We start from the raw sequence: 25,100 nt of genomic DNA, 5'->3' as shown, positions 1-25,100 counted from the left end.
AGACACGTAACTCTTGTAATATTATTAATATGCCACGTTGTTCAACTGACACAAATTCTTTCAGACAGAAAGTCTGTGTACATAGCACAATCATGAATGCTCTGGATCAAAACATATTACTTAACGAAAAAGCTCCGGATGGAGCTTTGGAGTAGGCTCTGAAACCTCCTTGATTTGGAGGAGATTTGGGGCAGTTCTATTTCCACATAAAACGGGTCATATAATCCACTCACTGACGTAGTTAGACATACCATGCCCATATAACCAAGGCAAGGTAGTTTGTCTCTGCATTGAATCTGGTTTTCAGCGACAACCTTCATTCTTCCCTCAAACGCTACTGTCACGGAATCGCAAACCTACATACACTGGGGGAAGGGTTGAGAGCCAATACACCTCAGGCTCCTTGGAGAATGGTAGTAGCTAAATACTAAGCCTGGTCACAAATAATGTGCTTTAGCTACTTTTCTTATGACAGAAACTACGGAAATACCTGAAGACTTACTGTAGATTTATTTCTAGGGAAAAGAGAGTATTGAAAAAGACAGAATAAAATTGATTTCAAGCCAAGCCAAATGGAATGAAGGGCTTTTTCCAGTTCATAAAATATCTTATGGTCTTTCCATATTCATAGTGAGTAAGCAAGGGGACAATCCATAATTATCTTAGCAGACTATACTGATGTGTCCATAGAATATTACAGTTCCAGCTTGGAATAGTATATAAATTATAGAAAAGATGTCTAGTGAGATCAAGTATTCAGTTACAACTGCATTTATTTTTTAATTGCAGTTGGCATGAGTTATTTTTCCTCCTAATCTGCAGGGACTAACTCAAATCAGAAGTCCAACAATTCAGAGGAAAAAATAGCATGTTTCATGTGCAAACAGCCCCAAAATATTAACCTTCCTCTTGGAAACACAAACTGCATATGTTATTGACATATGAAGTGACACTATTAATACATGCAAAACCCCCACACTACATGATTAAAGATACAGATAATTAAATAAATAAACAACTAAGTAATTTCAAGTCCATTCCTTTATCTGCTGTAACCTTTACATGGTATTTCCAAAAAGTTAATGACTTATGACAAAACTCTGTCAAAAGTTCTGAAGAACTGAAGTTTACTCAGGTTTGGAACAAATGTAGAATTTCAGACAATTAAAAAAAAAAGTTTCAAATAATTAAAGCATGTGGCTTAGAAAAGTCTGAAACAAAAATTAACATCAGCTTTAAGGTTCCTGGTTCACCTACTACTCCCTATATTCCAGGTTCTTGATTTCCTGTACTGGATCTGTTTCTGGATTCTAGAGCCATCCATCAGCACCAGATGTCCACCATGCATACTACAGAACATCAGTCATGTAGAACAGAGAATCAGCAGAGTCAATCTGCCTAAATTCCTGAGCTCAGAAACAGTTCTGAAAAACACGCTAGCTCTTGTGGTGTTTTTCTGAGTGTTTCCAGGTTCCTCCCTGCAGTCCCAGAAGTGAAGAATTCCTCTGGCCCCAAGTTGTAAAGAAGTGTGCGGTGATTGTAATGTGGTGATGCTGCATTGAAGCTGTGGACCCTGGAACATATGCTGCCTAGAAACCTATTTGCATGTAATCAGAAGATACCTCTGATATATTTCCAAATAATATTTTAACATCATTCTCTGAAAAAAGTTTTTTTCAGAATATTTTACTACCAGTTCTCCTCAGGAGCACAAATACCACTTAAGCCAGCACGTTTTGTATATATAGATAGGTATCTCAGTATAGGTAAGTATCTCAGTTAAGTTGCAAATTTTGGGCAATGTGTATAGTCCTATTTATTTCAAGAAGAGTAAAAAGTGGCTTTCTAGTCTTCTTGCTAGAAAGCCTTGCTAATCTTTCATATTATTAGCTAAAGCTCAGTACACATGCTACTTACGGACTTCTCAAACCATTTAAGAGATGGTATTAATAGAACCTAAGGGGAAAAATCTATCTGTGAATTTCAAGCTGAAATAAATTCTTCTTTATTTACTCAGATGTGTGAAGGAGAAACCACTATGTGTGATATAAGTAATATGCATTCCTCTTCCCTAAGACATACAACTTCAAAGCTGATGAAATATAAAACAGAGACTATTGAATAAGCAGTGAAAAAATGTACGTTTCTTCTAGTTTTAGTAACCTAGAACAAACCAAATAAATATAGCAGACTTGGTAGATAAAGAGGCATAGAATTTTTAAATTAATACCCTTGGCAAGTATTGTCTGTGTCAATTACTCAACAGTGATTATATTTGTATTGTGTTATCTTTGAAATTTCTGAATAATGATAGAGTAGATTAGTTTAGTTGAATTACTTGTGTTCAATTGCACCTAGGTATAAAATATCTCTTAAAGATATGTATCTGTCTATATGTTACTTTATTTTAAATACTATTCTCATTTATGACAAATATTTACATAGTAATATGCAATATAAATATACTCTTTGAAAACAGCTCTAATTGTGATCTGTAGAACACTAAGTCAGAACAGGACACTTGTATGTTTATTTCACAGATTATGAGTTCTTAGTTATTAAAACAAATCCAAGTTCCTCTTTTGTCCTTTAATATAGTAGAGACTTGAAATGATACTCGGAACCTATTGAAAACTGTCAGAAGAGAGGCAAGGCCTTTTAGACTCTTGTGAACTTTAAGAAAAATTGAAGTGTTAGTGCTGCGAGTATGACTGCGTTGGGTGCTAAGCAGTATCTGCAATACTTTGGCAGCCAAGATTTTACAGAGGGTCAAATAAATGTGCAATAACTAAATTAGAAAATTTACCTTGGACTTATGATTGCAGCTCCATGTTCTGTGGTCAAATTGACAAAGACAATTACCTTCAGCATTCCCTTTTACAAAATACAATGTAAATAAATAGTCACCTTATAAAAGAAATTGGTGCGTCCAACAGATCCAATTTTTCCTGTGTGGTTCATGAAACAAATGTTTCCTTCAGTAGCACCATAAAATTCACAGATCTTAACAGCACCAAATCTGTCTAAAAATTCTCTCCATACATCATTTCTTACTCCATTTCCAACTGCTAGTCGAACTTTGTGATTTTTTTCTCCTTCCTTCTGTTAAAGAAAGAAAAAACAATTTGAAATAAAGTATACCGAAAACTGCATTTGATTGTTGCATATATTGTGGGGAAAATGTACCTTCTTTGAATACATCAAGTATAAACCACAACAAAAAAAGAAAAACAACAATTAGGAAGTTAAAGAAAGCTGGCATAGCTCGCCTACAACTACAATGTAGCAAACTGCAACCAAAAACCTATTATCTTGTTGAACAAGCAAATTATTTCCTGAATAATAGATACATTAGTTTATATAAATGCTTCCATATTTTAAAAGCTGTATCACCCCAGTCTATTTCCACTCAGAGAAATTATAAAACTGGGAAGAACAGAAAAAGGCAGGAATTATTTCTGTCAAGAGATTAAAGTCAGCAGAAAGTAACAGTTACTTTCTTGTGTCGACTGATTATAAGAAACAATCAGATTTCACACACTTGTAATATCTGTTCCTTCCCACACATTGCATATGAGTCATTGTCTGTATTTCTTGCAATATTATGACTTGCAAAGTTTTGTTCAATGTTGTTTGGAATATATTATTTCTTGGTGATCTTGAGTCTTTACTGTTGCCAACTCCCATGTTTTATTACAAGAAACACAAAAGTATGTGTTCATACAGATTCAGTGGGACTCTGTAGTTTTATGAATACATTCCCAAACCTTGCAATTGCATGAAACACCTTTAAAATACAATCAGATTTAAGCTGAAGTATCAGAAAGCAAAAGATCTAAAATGTTGTTTGGTTTTTTTCTTTAATTTCACCTACTTTAAAATAAGACTCCCTTTTTAATCATTGCAAGTGACCATACAGAACACCCTAGAAGTTAGACAGCACAAAATAAATATAGGTACAGTTTGCTACCACATACCTTTAGAACTGCACAGCACTCTGGTATTGCAACACTGCCTGTATATACCTATGTATGTGTACACTTCTACAGATGTATACAAACACATATATGCACATATTCACACTCTTTATATATATGTTTGTGTGTGTATATATATGCACATCCACAGATATATACTAAAGAGAGTAGATAGTCCCTATTTTCTGTTCTTCTATGCTAGTTTCCTTTTCCCTCCCAACTCTTATCCAGTATGAATTAGGTATGTCTTTATAGTGAAAATACATTTTATCACCTTTAATCTGGCATAAAAGCACAGCAAATTGTTTCTGTGAAGAGATTTGGTCAGCTGACTGAAACGGGAATCTTTAAATATTTTTGGATGTTAAAAACAGTGAAGCTTCTACTGAGTACACAGACAGGAATGTTCCTCAGAGGCTTATGTCTTGGTCAAATTCAATCTTTCATGAGGATCATGAATTCTCACTACTGTAACAACAACTGCAAGCACAGTGAAATTTTAAGTTCCTCCTCTAAATCTCAAAGACTGACCAAGTTTTATTCTTCCCTCTTCAAAACCAGTTAACTCATTGAAAGATAAAAAAATTTCTTTTTTGAGCTTCAGAGTCTTTCTTCTGGAAATTAAGTCCTCTTGCTGGAATGATTCAGTAAGGAACTCACTTGTTTGACTAAACGCCTCTAGTTCTTGGCTGATTACAATCTGAGGCATTATCCTGCCATTTTACCTCAAAATTACATCACTCACCAGCCTCCCTCCCTCCCCATTCTGTTTTTACAGCCACCCAAATCTTCCCTTTTCCTCTCTCCTCACCTACCTTATTTCAGACGCAAAAGATTTCAGATTTTAAACACACAAGCACATACTTCACTGACTTCATGCTAAATAATTTTTAACAAGTGCTGCATTATATAGTACAATTAAACTGACCATGGACATAGCCTGGAACAAAGTGTCTAAAAATTGCCCATGGACATAATTTTTGGAGTGGTTTGTCCTTTCAACTTCAGGTGCAATATCACAATGCAACAGTGTAGATTTACATAGATCTGAAATAATAAGATCTGTTATATTACACATTTAAAATCATTATACTGTCAATGCACAAGAGAAGTATTACTTTTTTTAAGAGCAAGTGTTTAAGTGCTACTTTGAACTATTTTTCCACCCCAAAATTGTCCGTCATCTTTAGAATATTCCAGTCAGCTCAACTTGAAATTTTTCAGTGGGTTATTTTCCTTACAGTTTCATTGCTAAACTGAAATTAATGTGCTAGTAACTGAAATGGAGTTACCCCTTGCTAAGGCCACTAAATTATTCAAATGTACTGTCTCTGCTAAGATATGAAAAATAGCACAAGAGATTCTTTCACAAAAAACCTTTGTTCCACAAGGAACAGAACTGACAAATATGTGCGTATACATACAAACACTAATTAAGCGGGTCATTCATCAGGTTAGGAACATTCAAGATCTCTACAGAGATCAAGTTAAAATGCAGGTGAATTTGCTTCTATTACTTATACTTCAAGAAAAATAAAAGCTTGATGGATGTTTGCTGAAAAGACACGAACTTCGATGAACTAGAAAACAATAGCCTACATGGATTATGTTTTTTTTCCAAAAGGACCAATACAGCATCATTTATAAGCGCAGTTACTTCAATACCTGGAATTCCTCATGTTACTTTGGCTGATTTATATAAGTACAGCACAAAGCTGTTTCTCTAGCATAAAAGACGTGGAGTAAACTGTGCTTGCAATGTTAACACCTATCAACAATACAGTATTTGACTATCTCACTTTAGGAAGTATTCTTTTAAGGTATTCAGCCCTTTTGCAAAAATACAAAGAAGGTGTATGATGTCATCAAGAACTGATTGCAGAGAGCAACTTTTCTTAAAAGACAGGACACATTCAGTGCTTCACAACTAAGGTAAATTTTCCATTAGACTGCATTGCTGCAACTGCCGTATTTGTGATTTAGCCAGCTCTGTCACAGCTGTACCCATTTGTGGATGAAAGATTCCCTGAAGAGTAATGCAGAGCTTTCTGGGGAAAAGGCATTAAAATTGTCACGCATTTAGCAGTCTTTCAACTCTAAGAATGGAAACTACATATAATTTAATCTCCCAGCAGGTTTAGTAAGTGTGAAGAAAATTATTATAATGTGGGAAAGTTTAAACAGTGATAGGTCACATTAGTTCTACATTTGAGTAAATTTATATAGCTATTTTTTACATATTTTTACCTAAACTTGTATAACTAATATATGACATTAATTCATGTTAGCTTTACGTGTAACTAAGTTTCAGTGGAAAGTAAACCACAGTAAATAAAAAGAGTTAGCCGTTTTACCATCTTTTTCATTACTAAATCTATATATTCATCCTATGTACTATTGTCATCACTGACAGACTTCAACTTTAGGGAAGGCATGTTGGTATCCATGGGCACTGTGGCTGAAAACTTATGCAGTAGATAAAATGCAATAAATAAGGGAAGAAAAAGGGATGATAATTCCAACAAATTCTAGAAACATGGTTGAGTGATGCACATTTAGGGTGTCCTCAAGTTTGAAAACTGGAATAAATTAAATATGCAGGAACTTATGCTTTAAACAGACTATGGCACCAGTCATACTCTGAATTTCTGCCATATTCAGATGACACTTCATCAACTAGCTTCTCTTCAGTACAGTAGATAGAATTACAGGATTAGGAGGAATTCCAAGGAGTCAACTAGCACACATCTCTTCTGGAAGATAAGCTCTGCTATCCCTGTGCCATTCTTGACACCTGAAAAAGCTGTAGCGCGTCAGCCAGTTGCAACAGTTGGTATACAGCAATTGCCTGCATGCGTATTCTTAGCTTGCTGCAGCAGTTAACACTTCCTTCACTAAAAGATGTATTTCCTCACAACATCTCATTTATTGAGGACTCAGTGCCTTGCCCTGGTCAACTACCACCAGTAAGTTCAAATAATGTACATCCTGCAATAATTTGCTCATGCTTTGTGTTTCTGAAAGTGATTAATAGTTCTCTACAGATAATTAGGAAGACAGATTTTAGAACACCAGAATGTTAGAATATCTTTCCAAGATTTTTAAAAAGGAATATTTATTTTCCTGCACTGTGATTTTCTTTTCTTACAGAGTGATTCTGAAATAAAATGGAGATTCAGTCTATATCCACTTATTTCCAACAGTAAAGGTGAAACATTTTTTTCAACGCATTTCTCAAGTATTAATAAGCAAGAACTGTTCTTACCTTACTCTTGGGACTTTTCTTCAGTTCATTCTGCTAAAATCTTTGAACTGTATACCAAATACCTGCATACGTCATAAATCAGCTTCTGACACACTATTTCTCCACTTTGAGTGCTTATTTCATTTGTAAAGTAATTAATTGACAAGTCAAGATTTGTCTTACTACACTAAATACCACATACCTGGGATTTTTCATCTGCCAGTCCTTCCTCCTTAAGTGTTCTTTGTAAACTATGTGGACTATCTACATGATTAAGCTGTTGATAAAAGAAATGCCTTTTAAAGTGCATCAACAGTATATTAATTGGTGCAGGAAGGATTCATGACTGCAGCTATGTAAAAACATACTGAGCAGTTGCTTTAAAAGAATACAAGAAAACAGATTCATTGTCCTACTTTTACCATTTCTATAGCAGAAAAAGCTAAATGGAGAGAAGCAAAGGCAACTTCAAGCAAAGGAAGTATGAAATGTTTCCTGCCTTGATGAAGCTAAAAGTGATCTCAGAGCCTGAGAAATGCAAACATCTGTTAAATATAAAATATGATGGACAGACCACACAGGATTTACATTCATGTAGTTAAAACGAATGCATTTAATAACACATTCACCAGTTCTCTACTGACACATCAACCCTGAAAAAAGGGGCATCAGGTAGTTAGTAAAGAGACTGTAAGATGAGAGAGATTGTACTGCCATTATCCTTCAAGATGCATGCTTACATTCACTTTTCAGCAATGCCTAATTATAAATTGCAACTCGATTTTTTGAGCAAAATACATACCCAAATTTAAAAATACAAGTAAAAGAAAACAGGAAGGGTACTGAAAAGATGTACCCTAAGAAAGAAACAGGAATTCTAGGAACAGGAAACATCCTTCCAGTTCAGGAACTGGTTGTTTGCTATTTAGTATAGCTCACTCTCACCACGCTTTTATTAATCTCCGGATAATCTAATAGGATTAGATTCTAATAGGAGTTTTCTTCCTTTAGCTCTTCTAATAGGAAAGGTTTTCTTTAGCTGTACTTCTATTTCTTCAGAAAATATCAACCACAAAAAAAAAAAAAAAGTCACTTTCGTCTCTGTTCCACTGAGTAATATGAAGTAGACCATTGTATTTTTGGTGACTGCCAAAAAGTCAAAACAAATTACACAACACTTTCCAAAGATCAATTCAGAGAATTAAAGCAAGCACAGATTATTTCTTGCAGACAATATTCTGTAAGCAATATGAAGCTTTCCTTTGTAACAGTATGATTGTAATTTCTAGGCTTTACTGCATAACTCCACTATCTTGACCCAAAAGATGAGTATCTAGGAAAACAAGATGGAAGGAGGGAAATTGGTCAAACTATATGACTTCTTAAAGAGTCAGAAAAGTGTCTTGAGCCACCATGCTAGAACAAGTAGCCTTCAGTGCCGTTTTGGGTATGGAAAACCAATGCTAAGGCCAAAGGAACTCTACAAACTTTACAGAACACTTTTTCAGGTAGAAAACCTGAAGATCTTTACCATTATTAGTGGGAAGAATGAGAAAATAGACACAGACTCATGGTGTGGATGGAGTCCAACAAAGGTATGCCACTACATTTACATATCAGAAGGCAGTAGCCAAAATGGATGGGATTGGAATCTGTTTTTAAACCCACTTTTTAAAAATAATATTGTTGTAGTCATGGCAGTTCAAAGCACAGACTAAGTTTGTTGTGATATACAGTATATTTTTTGTTAGATCAACTGATACAGTCTGGAAAAAATAAAAGCTTCAAAATCCTAGGTCTATTTCTAAGCTTCATTTCAGATGTGCTGAATATGTTCTTAGTCTAAAAATTCTATTTTTTTCTAATTGCATGTACAAACAGTGTTCAATTCTCCTTTTAGGCAGCTAATACTGTAGTAAATCAGTAACAACTTCAATTAAGAATGATGTCTGCTTATGACATACGCAAATAGTTGCAGACTTTTTTAAAAAAACATAGGTTACTAGAAGAATAAATAAATTACAAAATTCCCCCTAGGAAGTAAATTGTAATGACATATGGAGATTATTCAGAGACTTCAAATGGAAGGTACAGATGTGGGTGTCTCTAACTGTGACACATTACTGGTTTGGGGTATTTAATAATGCTGAAAACCTGCAAGGGTCTTGACAAATTTCCGCTCTGCATTTTAATGATAAGAGACAGAACAATTGCCAGTGCTGAACAAAAACTGAGCTAAATTTTAACAGGGAATGAAATGTGATGTCAAGTTAAACGTGCATTGTAGAGAAATGCCTGCTGACTAATTTTTCCTTATTTACCCGACTATCAAATTCTCTTCCTTCAAAGAAATCTGTTTCTAGGTGCAAGACAGTGCTATCCAACATATATAAACCCCATTCTGACACCTCCTCCCATAACATATGAGTCAACAGCAGGGAAATGAGCGTTCATTCCGTTTGCTTATCCCAGCAGCACTGACTTCCTTGTTTTCTCCTGCTAAATTATTGCTGTTCTAACACAGAAGAGTTTTAATAAAATAAATCCTTAAGCATCTTTTCTAAAGTCACTTCAGAGAGCTTAATCCCATCCAAAGACACCTTGGCCAAACTGGATCTAGTAGAGAGATTGGCTTGCTTCAGCTTAACAAAGTAAGTCTGAAAGCCGATATACATGGTCTTATACACTTGAGGTAACCTCAAGGAAATAGGAAATGTTACTGATGCCAAAGGGTAACGTTGGCTCAATACCAAATGGACATATAACAGGACAGATATCGAAAGAAAATTTCTAAGCAATGATATAATTAATTGAGAAATAGACTTCGAATGCAAGTCGAAGTGAACTCTGGTTTTAAAGAGAGCTTCCCAAGTTTATGCAACGTATCATAAATCATACAGTTAATGGCATAACATATGACAGCTTATGAGAATAGAAGACAGGACATAATGATTAAGAGTACTGATTTCTGGCCTTTGTTTGTAAACCACTTCAGGATTCAGGTGCCCTTTACAGAAAAGCAGGACAGAGATGCTGCATTACCATTCATATCTTTCCAAAAGCTTGAGGATGCAATGTATTATTTAAATAATAGCTCATTACTTCAAATTTGAAATAAATCTGCAAGTGTATTAAGAAGTTTTTTAATACACTTTAAATGTTAAATTTTAAATGTATTGCAACCCTCCAAGGAAAACATATTCACAGATTAGTAGGGAACTATTTCCAAGGCCTTTGCTCAGAAAGGAAATAGGGAGCTATGCTATTCCATACTTCTGAAATTTTGTAGATCACTGTTAATAGAGGCTTTGAGCAATGTCAGCCAGCAAGATCAAGTTATTAATTTGCTGAATATTCTCTTTCACTGAAGTACTCGTGCTAATATCTTAGATCAGGATCCGTTTTGTAGCTACTGATGGCTACTAGCCATCAATGCTGGCTCTTGTACTTTCACTATGATCAAAAGAATGCAGAAAAAGAGCTTGGAAGAGGGCAGGCATGAGGATTACTCACTTATTTAGGAATCCAGAAAAATCTATGAATGTCACATAGTGCAAGGTCTTTGACTTGTACTTAAGGAACAAGACAACTTCCTTTTCTAATAAATGTTCTTTCCAGACAACAGGTTACTAAACTGAACTGGATGCAGAACAGGTTTCAGAAAAATTCTACTGCAAAAGAGTCTTCAAAAGCTGTTGCAGATGTGAGTGGGAGACAGAAAGATCAAACGAGACTAAACTAATAAGAAAAGCTAAGCCAAGAATCTATATGTTACCACAAGGATTTGCCAAAAGTTTCTGTTCAAAATCTATGAAACAAGTCGCCACACTGTGGCCTCCAACTATTAGAAATATACCATTTATTTCAAGTTCAGTGTTAAAGGAACAAAGGAACCATTTAAGATAATCGCTATGGTTTTAATCCATGTTCATTAGAAGGGCTTTATAGTACTCTAACCTTGAGAACACTGCCCACATAATATCTTCACAGAGCTTTAAAACTTGTATTAACCATATCTTTTTCAAGCTGCCAGTGTGTATAGCACTTCTAAGTTAATGAAAGTTAAAGAGAGATAACATCTTGGCAAATTATTTGACCTACTTGAAAAATAATAATGGATTGCATAACATATTTAAAATCTTTCCACTTATTCGTGTGAACATGTTTCTCTTCCAGTTTTAACATGACAGATTCTTACTATTTCTTCAAGTATCTAGCTGTCAAACTGATTTATTTTATAATTTTAACTTTTGTTGATAAGGTACATTAGGTTTCTCTTTAGCCAGCCAGCAAAAAAACCCCAAAACCCCCTGTAGCCTCACAGAGCAAAGAGTTTAGACATGCCAGCTCCTAGAAAGTATGCATGTAAATTAATAAATAGAATAGTTATATAGTTCATGAATAGTTAATGATGGTATAAATAACTTTATTTGCAAAATTTAAAACTCTTTTAACTTCACAATGGCTTGGTAAGGATTTAAAAATGAGACAGTTTGGTTTAGAATATGAAGTACATTAATCTATCATTCTTGCTTTAAGATACGGAACAGGATAAAATGGGTGAAACAAAATGCCATGCTCTAACTGTACAGTTAAAGGACAGAAAAGGGGAACAACTAATATCTGAGGCTGCAAACATAGCAAAAGTTGGGAAGGAGGGAGATGACTTTGGGGAAATCATGTCGGCCTACAATGAAGAAAATTCACAATTTATGAAAGATAGGCCCTTCCTATGTTTTGATTTTCCTTATGGTCTTTAACTTGATTTTCATTGTCCAGTAACCTTTTGTTTATTTGATTATAAAGTTAAAAAATAAACAAGTAAAAATTAAAAAAAAAAAACAAACCCCACAACAAAAAGAAGAAGAAACTGAAAGAGAAAGGAATCACTATTCTGCTTTCACATCACAGCCAATGGTGGTCATTGAGACATCAGCTGTACCCTCTTTAATTGAAGAACATTCTCTTTGCTGAGGCATGCATAGATAGTGCTGTAGGATCTATGACCCACCACTACATTACTTAAAACATACTTCTGAAAATTTTCAGGAGAAAAAAATCCAATGTCTTATGGACACTGACCTTTTCCATTCTTTGGTCAGCAACTTAAGAAATTAATGCAAATTGCTATTCCGCTGGAAAACAAGACTGATTTGCATTCTCTTCAAATTATTAGAACACTGCTTAAGGATGAAGTTATTCTGGAAAATCATAAAATGAGGACTTGGATTAGAAAAGAATTTTCAGATTAATTATTTTGAATTATTGGCACCATTTCCTAATGGAAAATGGAAAGAGATGAGTCATTTCAATAAAATCCATTGAAAAGGAAATAAACCACTGATTATTTTTTTGAAACCACTAAATGAAATTATGATAGCGGCAAAGGGAGAATGTTTAAAGAGATAACAATTGCACTGCATCCAATTTCTGTACATTTTCACAAACGTCTTTGTGTTCTAAACATTTTGCTCAGTTTAAAGAGGATACAGTTCATTTTGCTTAATGTTATATAGGTACTTGGAAGCTATTATTTAATTTTATTTAGTATTCAAAATAAAAGCTGTTTATGATCATAAGTAACTGTGTAAAGTCATTTAGTAAAATGCTTAACCAGGTAAGATAATGTATAATATAACATTTAGGATTTATTACTGAAATACAATAGGACAACCTGCAGCCCATAAACAGATGGAATTTGCCAGCATTAGCAAGATGAATTTTAGTTTATACTGGACTATGAACGTTTGTTTCATATTCATTTTAACACATTTAGCACACGCATTTGAGGATGGAATTGGGTTTGCTATGAAATAGGTTATATCCATTCCATCTATATTATTCTATACATCTTGAATTAATTCCAATGAATTTTAGGCATTTAACTTAGCCTAATCATCTTGGGCTCTCTCTGTTGTCAATGAGTAGATACAGAAACATGCCAGATCAAGAGTTCAGTTAACCTGAGTCAGCTATACTTGGTAATTCCAACAGGTTCAGCATACTTTGTACTTGATACCATGTACATAGACCACCACACCACTGACTGCCAAGGGAAAAGAAGTATTTTCAAGTTAGCACTAACACAGTTTCAGACAGGAATGTCACTTCAACAAAGCTAGCTTTGTTGTCTGGAATAGCTTTCTAACTGGAACAAAAGGCATTCTTCCCTTGAGCTGCTAACCTAATACAAACCACTTCCAAATTTTAAAACATGGTTTAGATGGTCTCAAAACAAGCACACTCCACAAGCCAAAACAGTACTAAAATACGACCTACAAAACTTGAGACTTCTGATAGACTTATGTGCCAAGAAACAAAGTTTTGAAAATTCTGAAAAGACTTTGAACATTAATCCTGGTTTTCTGAACTTGCATTGTGAAATTCTGTGAAACAATATTTTTCACCAAATGATACCGAATCAGTTTTTAGTCTTGAAATCTTTTCTTGTAATACTTTAACATCTTTCTGATTCAAGCCATTTGGGGTTTTTTTGGTTTTTTTTTTTTTTGTTTTTTGTTTTTTTTTCAGGGTACAGATCACCAAATATTTGATAAATTTTTCATAAAAACAAGGGCAGAGGGACAGGTTCAGTACAGTTCTACTTCCCTTTTAAACATAACTGCATTAAGAACAATAAATGTACATATCACTTACAGACAAACAGCCATCATTTTGGTTCCACTTACCACTGGCTGGCTGCAAAGGTAACGGCAAAGTTCTCCAATGTACTGGATGACAGTCACATTGTACTTTTTGCAGTCATTCCAAAACTGACTAGCTGAGAACTTCTTTTTTAACACACAGGTTGCACCTTTATGGAAACAGTAGAAAAGGAAATGAAGCATTTTCTCTATATGACAGCTTAACTAGCTGTGTTCACTGTTTCTACAAAATAGAATATAAAAGGAACTAAGAGCAGCCTCATTCAGAGAACTATATGGTATTTAAGCTGTTTTATTAGGAGACATATGTTCAAACCAGATAGACAAAGAAGGGAGATGAACAGAGTCTCCTCCTTGGCTTGTCTTTGTTGCTGTTGTAACATTATTCAAAAGGGTTTAACTGAAAATATCCAGAAAAGTCAGGCTGAATGAGCAAATCATTTGCGTTATCACTGAAAACACATTTTTCACCAAAGAAAGTATTCATCGATGCAGATTCAGACAGAACTGATCCATAACCCAATGATCTTTCCTATGCCCTGACTGGTCCTTGATGCTTCAGGAAACAGGAAATATTTGCCATGAAGTCCCAAATAAATATTTCATAAGACAGTCATTGAGGACACCTACGTTGTCTCAGTAAAACATGTATTTTATTGTCTGTGCCAAAACAGTACACAAATTAAATGGGAAAAAAGTTATATCTCATCTAATATGATATATATTAGATCATCTAATATGACAAAACTGAACGCTTATTATAAATGTATTCATCAGTCTTTTTAAGTTCACCAAAATACATTTTTGTTCTATTCCACAATACAATGCTTAGTCTGTACATACACTAATGCACTATACACGCTGCCCAACTATTACGTATGTCCTTAAATTCCTTTTTACTTAAATAAAAAAGGAAGTAAAAACATTTGTGACACAAACGACAGTAACTAATTCTTCTCCAGTACGACAAAGATAGCTTGTAAGAGATCTTTCGCTATTATAGCACACCCCGCCCCCAAAATACAGAAATATAAAGGTATTCTGAAAAGACTATTCATTTGATTTCAGGAAAGCACTAATTTCCCTAATGGCAGTGAACCTAAGTGTGTTTTATACATTTTTATAATAATTAATTCTCTATTAACACACAATTAAATTAAACAAGGCCTACCCAATTCAATGCATCCACCGATGCCAAGAAGAGATGCTGCACTGTGATAAAGAGGCAGAGTAATATAAATGATGTCTTCTGCAGTAGCACCAAAAGCCCACAGTCCAGCAGCTCCTTTAAGAACCTGCATGTGACTGATGACTGCGGCTTTTGGAAGACCTGTAATGAAAACATAAAACCATGCATAAATCTTCTCTTAAAAAGAACTCTTTTTTTTTTCCTCTGTAAGGTCTCTAAAATCATAAATCAATTATTTTTTCCATAACCAAATTTTCAGCCATCTCTTTAGATGGCCGTTAATAGCCAGTTAGCTGTTTAATGCAGTACTGCATGTTTGTTCTGTACACACAAAGATACATAAGCCAGTTTGTAACCTCATCTGTTAGTTATTTAATCTGATGTCAAGTCAATCTAAATAGGTGGAAACATGAAGAAACTCCATGGTTAGCACACAGTCGAATTATATAGAGCCAACAAATGGCCAAAACCATCTACTGCACATATAGACTTCCTTAACACTAGACCTCTTTCAGGCAACAGTCATAGTCACTGCAATGTAATTAAGAATTAAGAAACGTATGGGATCTACACAAAGTAGATCATGTAATGGGTGCTTACCTAAGATGTGTATATCTAAGTCTACCTATTTGTTTTAGAATGCTATGAAGACTATGTAGAATTAAAAAAAAAAGAAAAAATCCAGCAAAAAGTCCACTCTAGTTAGGTTCTTCTTAATGTGTTTCTTAGATTCAGCACAGAATTTCTGTTCAGCAACACACAGACTCACATGCAAGAGCTTCTTGGGCTACTACTCTGGTACCCATTATTTTGAGTACGGGATGTGTTCTTGCTTCTTATATGTTCTCACATACACACAGAAATTTCAGGCTGAGTCCTGATGATGAACAGTGAGAACTTAAAAATTTCCAAAAATTTAATGTTTCAGAAAGTTTTCTCACCTAGTCTAGCAAAGTTACCATTCATTTGAAGACTTAACTAGAGTTGTTAACTGGAGGTGTAATCTATGGAGATTCTAGCTACACTTCAAAGTTATTCCAAAACCTATCACACTAAAGAGAAAAGGCAATAAGCCCATGTTGCCAATGAACCAACTATAGCAAGAAGAGCTCTACAGAGTCTTGAGTTCTTTCCTTCTGCCTTTACAGACACCTGACTACAGACCATGCAAGCTACTTCTTTCTTTTAAATAAGTTTACCAGTCATTGATTTTAGGAGCAACATTACGCTCTTGCTCTATCAAAACGTGTGAGAATGCTCAGTTACTTTAAGATTAGAATCAGACTAAACAAATTCAGACTAAACAAACCTTACTCTTTTAGTTACATGGTACCTAAAAGAAATCCAATGTCAATTAATGTAATACATAAAAACATTCAAAAATAGTTTAAATTCTACATAACTAGAATTTGAGACTTCACACAGATATTCTGAATACAGTTATAAGAACAAAATCCTCCTATCTGGAGAATTCTATAATATGTTTTAGCTAAAACTCCTTACTTTTAACCAGCAATATCAACCATATTTATATTAGCAGTATTACAAACACACCTGACCTCTTGACAATATTTATACCTTCCTAATTTTTTTATTCTAGACTGACATTTTTATTTCTTAATTTTTCCCCAGAACCCAAAGCAAATAAGTTAAATAATTTTTTGTATGAGGGAACAAAGCCATAAAACACACCTTCATTTTTAATCTTGTGACTAAAACTGTTGTGTTCAGCTGAATGAGAATGCCAATCTGCTTATCTTAACAACATCATGCTGTTTTTCATGTCAGTGATCAGGTTTTTTTTAAAGTCTTAGCTTCTTAGCTGCTGGAGCACTGGTAATAAATTCAGCCATCTGTTTCTAAACTAAAAGGCTAGTAACTTAATCCTATTTTCTGTCTCTACAGTGACCTGCATAGAACATGACTTAATGAAGAAAAACCAAATGTCTGTTCGTTTGAAGATTGTTTTTTAAAGTCCTAGATACAATGTTAGCTATATTAGCTAGGCAGTGGTATGTGATCACAAAATAATATTTATTACCATTGTAAACCCACCAAAAAAGCGAAATGTTTTATAAACACCTTAGCTGTAACATAGTAAAAAGTAAAGCTTCTCATTGTATTTGCACAATGTGGAAGGAAAAAAAGGAAGACAAGCTCATAAACTTCTGGATATAAACAGTGAAACAAGAAACATGCTTATTTTCTACCATTTTCTAATGCTTCTAGATAAGAAATATGATATTCTACTAAGAAAATATGAACAAAAAGATTAGAGTTTTGGAAAATTAAGTTTCTAGATGAAAGCTGAAGGAAAATATAGACTCTTTAGCAGACTCATACCTGTTGTTCCTGAAGTAAATATATATAAAACAGATGACTTGAGGTTGTTGGCAGAGCGACGATTAACTGGAACAGGGTCTTCAGATGCAGCCTCTATTTTGTCTAAAAGGGTATGCACACTTGGAAAAGTAGAGTCTTTAGTCATTATCCAAACACTAATGTTCTTTTGCAGGCTAGGAAGAATTTCTTCCAGTGTCCCAAGCAAATCTTAAAAATCAACATAAAATAATGTTACCTACATTATGTCTTCACAGAACTAGCGAATAAAATATTTTCCTCTGTAAGTTTTACTTTTTATAATAGAAAGATGAATGAAAATCACCCCCGAAATAAATTCAATAAAATAATGATGAACTAGAACGAAAATTCACTGAAAACAGGATATTATGTGGTAAAAATATTGCTGACCCAGAAGGTCTAATTGTCATGTAGCCCTTAGACCAAAATAGTGAGCCTTGATTATTAGCTCCTGCTTCCCACCAAATTTTAGATAACCCTTAGTCATTACTAAGACCAGAATGAAGTGTAGTTAAGCTTCAAGTTCAAATAAATCATGAAGAAATCTGTTGAAGATGCAAGGCAAATGTATACATAGTTGGTAATTACAGTGCAGGTTTCCCTGGATGCCCTCAACAGCAATCTCTCATCAAGCAGCATTTTTTTCAAAAGCACAGAACTGACTAATTTAAAAACAAATACACAAACAAAAAACTGTATCATATATGTAGATACCTGATTTCACAGAATAGAAACATAGAAAACATGCCCGTAGCTTATTCAGATACTGCCAAAGAACCATGTGGCTATTTATGCAGTGCTCTGAGTGTTTTGGATACCTTAATCAATCTGATTTTAGGTACATCAAACAATTTTATTTTCTTATAACCACATGTTCATCCACTGAAAACCATTCCTTATATTGGCTTTTACCTGTATATAAATACAAACTCACTTTTATAAAATAAAAATAGCAGCCTAACTGAGATCTATTTTGTTGGCTTATCAGGAAAGAAACCCCCAAACTAAACAGAAAGAAAAATTATAAATAGAGACCGATCCTTAAGTAATACATTTGGTATTCATATCTCTAATCATTTTTGTAATCTGTCACTTTCTCAGAACACTGCACAGGCACCCTAATCCAGGAAAATTCTCAAGAATAGGAATCATATTGCTTTCATTATAACTATTCATATACTTAAAGGCTCATTTACATTTAAATGCTTTGCTGGATCTCAGCCTATGTAATTAATCTTGCAAATATCCCTGTGGGTATAAATTTATATTATTATCTCAGATTTTATAGATGAATAAACAAACAAAGTTGGCATGACTCACCCAGAATCTCATAATAAGGCACTGCCAGAGCCAGCATTTGAAATCCTGATGTCAACTCTAAGCTTATTTTGCAAATCTTAAATATGGATACCATTAATAGAACTCTCTTGCATAAATTTTACATCAAAGTAAGGGAAGATTTTTAATCTTTCAGAAAACTACTTTCCTAATCACAGACTGCTGTATATATTTTAATGAATGACATACTAATCTCTACTGCTATAGCAGAGATAGAGCCCCCTGTTGCCCATTAAACATTATCTTACAAACCTAAAGCATACAAGTGCTATATATTTTATGAATGTTTAGGAAATAGATCTGACGGAGTGTGACATTAACATTTTTCTGTTCTAACTTCCTTGCACTACAGAACTATTTCAGGAAGAAACCACCCAAATAATTATGAAAATCTAAAAGATAGATAGCCTCCTGTTGGAATCATTGGAGTATCGTCCTCTTCCACTATACATAGCAATAGAACGAAAAAATGTGAACAAAAAGTAATGTTAAGGACAATAGTGTTAACGGCGGGCAACCTGATGCACTGAACATCAAGCTTCGTTTCCATATTAATTCTGTTTTGCTGCCATATTATAAAATTAGGGTATATTTTTCAAGTAATGAATATGCAAATACAATAGTATTATTTCTAGTGAAAAACAGCTATTAATAAACCAAGTATGACAGAATAACTATATATTTATCAATTTCTAATACTGATTTTTGTCTTCCTATTATGCATATATATACATATATATCTCCTAAATATACTAATAGTTTGTGCTGGTACAAGTTAGGCTGAGAACCTAGCAAAAGAAACACGGGCATTAGAAGACACTAGAGCTCCATTTCTGTACTCAAAAATAGTAAATTAATATAGTATTCCATGTCATCCTTTATTCGTGTACTGGCTCCAACTACTGTGCCAGCAAACATATTAAGGATCGTTAATTGTTAAGAGTTGTTGAGAAATTCTTGGCTCTTCCAGCTTCAAGTCACCATTTGAAGCAGACTCAGCTGTCCATCCTGCGTAGTGTCCTTACCAGGTAACAGACGTGATGCACAAATATTGAGAAAAACTGCCCTATGAAAGTCATCAGGCAAAATTATCCTGGGTAACTAAAGTGTAATTGTGAATGAAATTTCACCTATTGTTTAATTAAAAACTATCCTCTTGCAAAAGGCCTGGCAAAAAAAACCTCAGTATCACTCTTTTAAGTACTGCAGGTACCAAGGGGAACATTGTGGCATTTCCTTGTTTTCCATAGATGACTTCATTCCTTCCATTTCCTTAAATTGTTTTGCTTTCTACATTTTTGAAAGTGATGAAGATGAAACTGTATTACCTACCAACTCTTAACTTATATACAGATGACATTTTTGTTTAGGACTGCATGACATGAAAAAATTCACATATATTTCTAATTTTTTAGTATTCAAAAGCTCTAGGTAAGATGTGCATCAAGTTCTTTGTGTATTTGAGTAACATGAAGTGCAAGTCTGTCGAAAAGAAAAGGATTTACCTCTTCTTTTTCATTTCCCCTCTTTTCTTACCTTCCTTCAAAGGAAGAACGACGGCAACTATTAATTTCAACTCTACAGACACAATCATTTAAGATGCAAGAATGACAAGAAGGTATAGCTCCCTTTTAGTAGACTGAAATATATTTACTCTAACTAATTCAAATTAAACATAGACACTGTTTATTGTTTCTCTAAACAGTCACTTATAAAACCTATGGTTTTCATTGCTACACAGAGGCTTGCTTGGTTTTTTAACTACTATTGAACTATGAATTGATTATGCAATAGAATTTTTCTTCTGTGCTCAGGAATCTAGTACTTGGAACAATATGTGAACAGCTTGTAATTATACACTATCTTGAAAGAAATGTCTAGTTAGATAGCAGAGAACAGCAGAAACAATAATTGACTTCCTGACTAAGAAAGGGTAATTTAAAACAGCTGTGTTCCAAGTGCCAGGAACTGAAAATTATTTCTGGAACACACAGGAGCACAGGGTGTTTGAAGAGAACTCTCAGTTGTACTAACGTATTTCCAATGAATAAGTCTGATGATAGTCAACTAATGTTTTGTTCCATGAACAAAGAACTTCTGTGCCAGATGTTGTGTAGGCCTCATTGGTCTTTACATATCATCTTGTCCAGCTGTCAGGAAAAAACAGCCCTCTTGGAGGAACTACAGTTTGATTATTTCTAGAGGTAACTGGTATGTGTACTTTACCATAGGAAAGCAATTATAGTAAAGCAATTTAGCTATTTAAGCTTGTGGTTTCTCTCAAGTACTTGTTTGCTTTTTATACTATGAAACTATATTCAGGCTTTGGTTTATTTGTTTTGGAAGAAATGACTGCTTATCTAACTTTTGGCAATGTAGTTAGCACTTCTCTGTGTGTTGTTTACATAGTTTGTATATGAATATTCACCATTTGCTAGCTATTTATCTTCTACTAGGGAAAAAAAAAATCTGTAATTGGTCAAGATTAATATGCTTCTCCACTTTTTTGGGTCCCCCCCCCCTTGCTTTCAAAGCATTTCAGTATTCAACAAAAAGTTTGTGAAACTGTTACATTAAAATCACATGAATACATAACTCAGTTACATCTTTGAGAAAACAAGGAAAATATGTTTTTGTTTTGAACTACTGTCCTAGGCTTCAAGTTGCACAAAAGGTTTTTTATGTTATTTTCTAGCAAAGAAACAATGCAGCCTGTTGGCAAGGACACAGTCCTACACTGATGAAAGGAATACATCAGATTATGAGATCAACTTGTACTGAACAGAAAGTTACTCGGAAGGCAAACCATATAAAATGGTTCTTACATAACTTTGATGTGTACTCTGGTTGATGTGCTCAGTAAGCTATGGCAAGTCCAAACTCTTCTCCACACTCTGGCTTCAGAAAATAATTGTTACTTGTACTTGAGCCCCCAGGTGACTCCTTACGCTCAGCACTTATTCTCACTAAGTAATAATAACAGAAGTTACAAGCCAGTTGTGGCTCAGGATCAGCGTTGGTTTCTTGAAATGCCACTGAAGGCAGTAAAGGTAGTAAAACAGAAACTGGCTTGGGAATCACAGTGACACTGTTTTCCTCTCAAAGGCTGTCTGGGACAGAGATGCTGACTAAGTAAAAGCAAGTGATCAAAGAGATACGGTGTCTAACAGAGCAGAAAAGGATGTCTTCTGCAGGTCTTCTATGCTTTCCTTGTTCTAAACGTTGAGGTCTAAATACCTTTTTATTCCAAATAGTTAAGAAAAAATGGTTTTGATAAAATCAATCTTTTTTTTCACTCAGTGACTAACATATGAGAGATGATACTGCTGCTTGTATATAATACCATATCACCTTAATTCACAAATACCAAAAAATACTTCGTTTACTGTCCTTTTCCAGGACTGAGACACACTTCTGTCTGAACTTTACTCCTGCCAGCATAAATGCTGGTTCTGAGCTCAGATGGGGAGAAGTTCAGAATACAATTCTGCAGCAGCAGAAAGCACTGCTGGTGCCTCAAGAGTAAGGAGCACTGGTCAGGAAAATGTTGTTTGTGCACAGTCAGGAGATGTAATTCTGTACAGAATCGCAGAATCACAGAAACACTGTGATTGGAAGGGTCCTCTGGAGGTCATCTTGGTCCAACACCCCTGCTCAAGCAGGCCCATGTAGAGCAGGCTGCCAACATAGGTCCATGCGGCATGTATACTCCCTCCATAGCTTTTTCTATCAGGACTGATATAAACCAATCTCACGGAGTTTAGTAATGCAATCCTTTCACAGTTGATTCCTTGCATCAGATGTCATGATGGCAATCTGGGATGTCCTACCAAGAGCTGAGCTCTTCCAAGTACAAACACACTATAAATGCAGTGGCAAATTTATACCATTTATTCCATTTGTACCTTTCTGGTGGGTTGCTAGATTTTAAGTGGTGTTTAATAGTATTGCTGTTACACAGGTACTGTCCAAAAGGCATCATGTAATCCCTTGTTCAAACCTTCATTTTAAGCAGTACCTCATTCTTCTGTTTAACCAGTAATTTTTAAACGAGTAACGGTGACATAAGCTGATAACAAATGTAGTAGGGATGAATACCTTTTAAACAGTTCAGACTGCTGTTAGAGTAAGCTTAATGCTGGCAGTCTGACAGAGAGAAGGGCATACAGCTTCTTTTTTGTTCCTTTTTGTTCCTTGTTTACGTAGATGTTAGTTAACTGCTGTTTTATTAAAAATGAAGTTTTAAACTCCAACTTTTGAATCTTTTTCAACAAACATTCCCCAGAATGGGAGTGGTGGTAGACAGTGTTTCTGGGAATAGAAGTGTGAGAATGTTACATAACAAACTAAAGCAAGAGCTAAATGCTCTGGGAACATAGCAGGCAAATATAAGTAACTAAAGCAAAAACTCTCTCTCTGCCACAAAGGCAAGTGGAGACACTGGAAAGGAACACAAAGTCCAAATATTGGCAAATCAGAGAATGTCTATTTGTCTTACAGCCTGCAGTTGGATGAGAAAGAAAAAAACCCACGTTATTAGATTGTATTAAATTAATTAAAAGAACATTCCTATAGAAAAAATTCAACCTTTTAGCGATAGCTATTTCATATAAAAAACTGACAAGAGGGAGAAATTTTGCAATTTTTATAACATATCTGAGGCTTAGGAATAAAACATTCAATTGTAGAGACTTTGTAGAACATGTAAGTCAAAAACAAACCCCCAAAACCTAAGTACTATTGGAAGACTCCCATCTAAAGTTAGAAAAAGCAATCAAAATATCAGATCATTGTCAGACCAGGAAAAAGTCTGACTGCAAGTGCTGAAGGAAAGACAAGATGATAGCAATTGGACCAGGTTACCAAACCACAACCTCTGAAAACTATGCAGGCACAAACTGAAACTGAAGAGTACAAATTCCACAAATGAGAGTGACCTTGCAAGAGGTAGCATGAAAGACTGAACAAGGCATGGAAGAAAATGCAACCATAAATAGTTCCCAGTCTATTTGGATAGAGGCGTCACATTTGTAAAAAATAAAAGCATTTTGGAAAACTGACAAGGTGTACCAAAAGGAGCTACAAAATGCAATCATCTCACACAGAGGAAGGCTACACCACCGCTCTGTGCCAGGAATATTTAGCAATAAGCAATTATCTGCGGGAACTGTTTCAGATACCAGCAGAAGATGGAAGGTTCCCTCCAGCACAAATGAAACCTTAATATTAAGTGGATTTGAACACAGGTTCCTGATTTAATGTGCCATTACAAACAAGAATTTCAAGACCAAATTTGGTCTTGCTGAGCACAGACAGTTAATGGTCAATTTGTTAGGGAATGATTTCTGCTGTGCTGCAGTATATGAACAATGTTAAAGATCATTCAAAATATTGAGAAGGTAGTTTTGTAACTGTTACAAGAAACAGAATTGCTAAGTCAGGCCTGTATTTGTTTGTGGAGGGTAACAAACCTACACATTTTTGAAAATTAGAATTTCCACTATCCAGAAATAATACCATTATATACTAATCTCTGATTAAAAAAAAAAACAAACCTTAGTTGCCAAACATGATGCCTGACAATGACAATGATAGATATTGAACCACAGGCTGATTGTTGAGTAAATATTTTGAAAAAAGAAAAACCAAAAAACCAAACTATGTTCAAGCTATGTACAACCCTGTAGAAAATTGTGCCACAAGAGCAAAACACGCAAGAAAGTTCAAGTCTTGCTTACTGGTAAGGAAGAATCCCTTGAAACAGACACTAGCACTGGATGAAAAGGTGTGTAACGGACCTCTGCAAATTATCTGACTGTGTAACCTCAGCATTAAATATGGCCCTGCAATTTTAAAAAGCATTAGGGGCAAATTATTATGTAATTATGTATAACATGTTTTTGTTTCAAGAGTGGTATGGGTTGGTCCTCACAGTCACTGAACAGTGTACGAACCTTCAGTTGCGAAACCCGGCCTCCTTTGGAGAGGCTCTTTTTCCATATGATGTGGTCAATAAATAAGGACACAACAGAACTTCAACTTCTCTCACAGACACAGATAAAAAAGTCTAAGTCCCAAAGAAGAATACAGTGAGGCCTTTCAGGGTAAGGGACTGACAAACTTAATGCAGAGACTAAAACCCATGGATAAAGAAGACCAACACATAAAAGACTAGCTCAGAGACTAATTTGTTGGTATCTCTGCTACATTACCTGTCTGCATGTAGCTCTTCTTTTGTGAGCCACAGGCAGACTCCTAGTACAAGTTGGTTCAACATAGTTGCTCTTACTATCATCTGCCAGTAACAAATTAAGAGTGGAGAAACA

The 25,100-nt window shown here is 34.8% G+C and overlaps 1 protein-coding gene across 1 annotated transcript in view; it reads right to left on the bottom strand.

The window, feature by feature from the left end:
* SLC27A6 (solute carrier family 27 (fatty acid transporter), member 6) overlaps positions 1–25,100 on the bottom strand; it is a 39,348-nt gene that overhangs the window by 12,290 nt on the left and 1,958 nt on the right. The window contains exons 2-5 of the mRNA XM_010296968.1: positions 17,419–17,625; positions 15,058–15,216; positions 13,911–14,035; positions 2,908–3,102 (exon numbers count right to left, since the gene is read on the bottom strand). Coding sequence (XP_010295270.1) covers positions 2,908–3,102; positions 13,911–14,035; positions 15,058–15,216; positions 17,419–17,625 — 686 coding nt within the window. The remainder of the gene's footprint in view (positions 1–2,907; positions 3,103–13,910; positions 14,036–15,057; positions 15,217–17,418; positions 17,626–25,100) is intronic.

This window comes from Phaethon lepturus, unplaced genomic scaffold (assembly GCF_000687285.1).
Source record: "Phaethon lepturus isolate BGI_N335 unplaced genomic scaffold, ASM68728v1 scaffold40311, whole genome shotgun sequence".
NCBI lineage: Eukaryota > Metazoa > Chordata > Aves > Phaethontiformes > Phaethontidae > Phaethon > Phaethon lepturus.
Note: the sequence above shows the minus strand (reverse complement) of the source record. Positions and strands in the feature narration are given on the sequence as shown.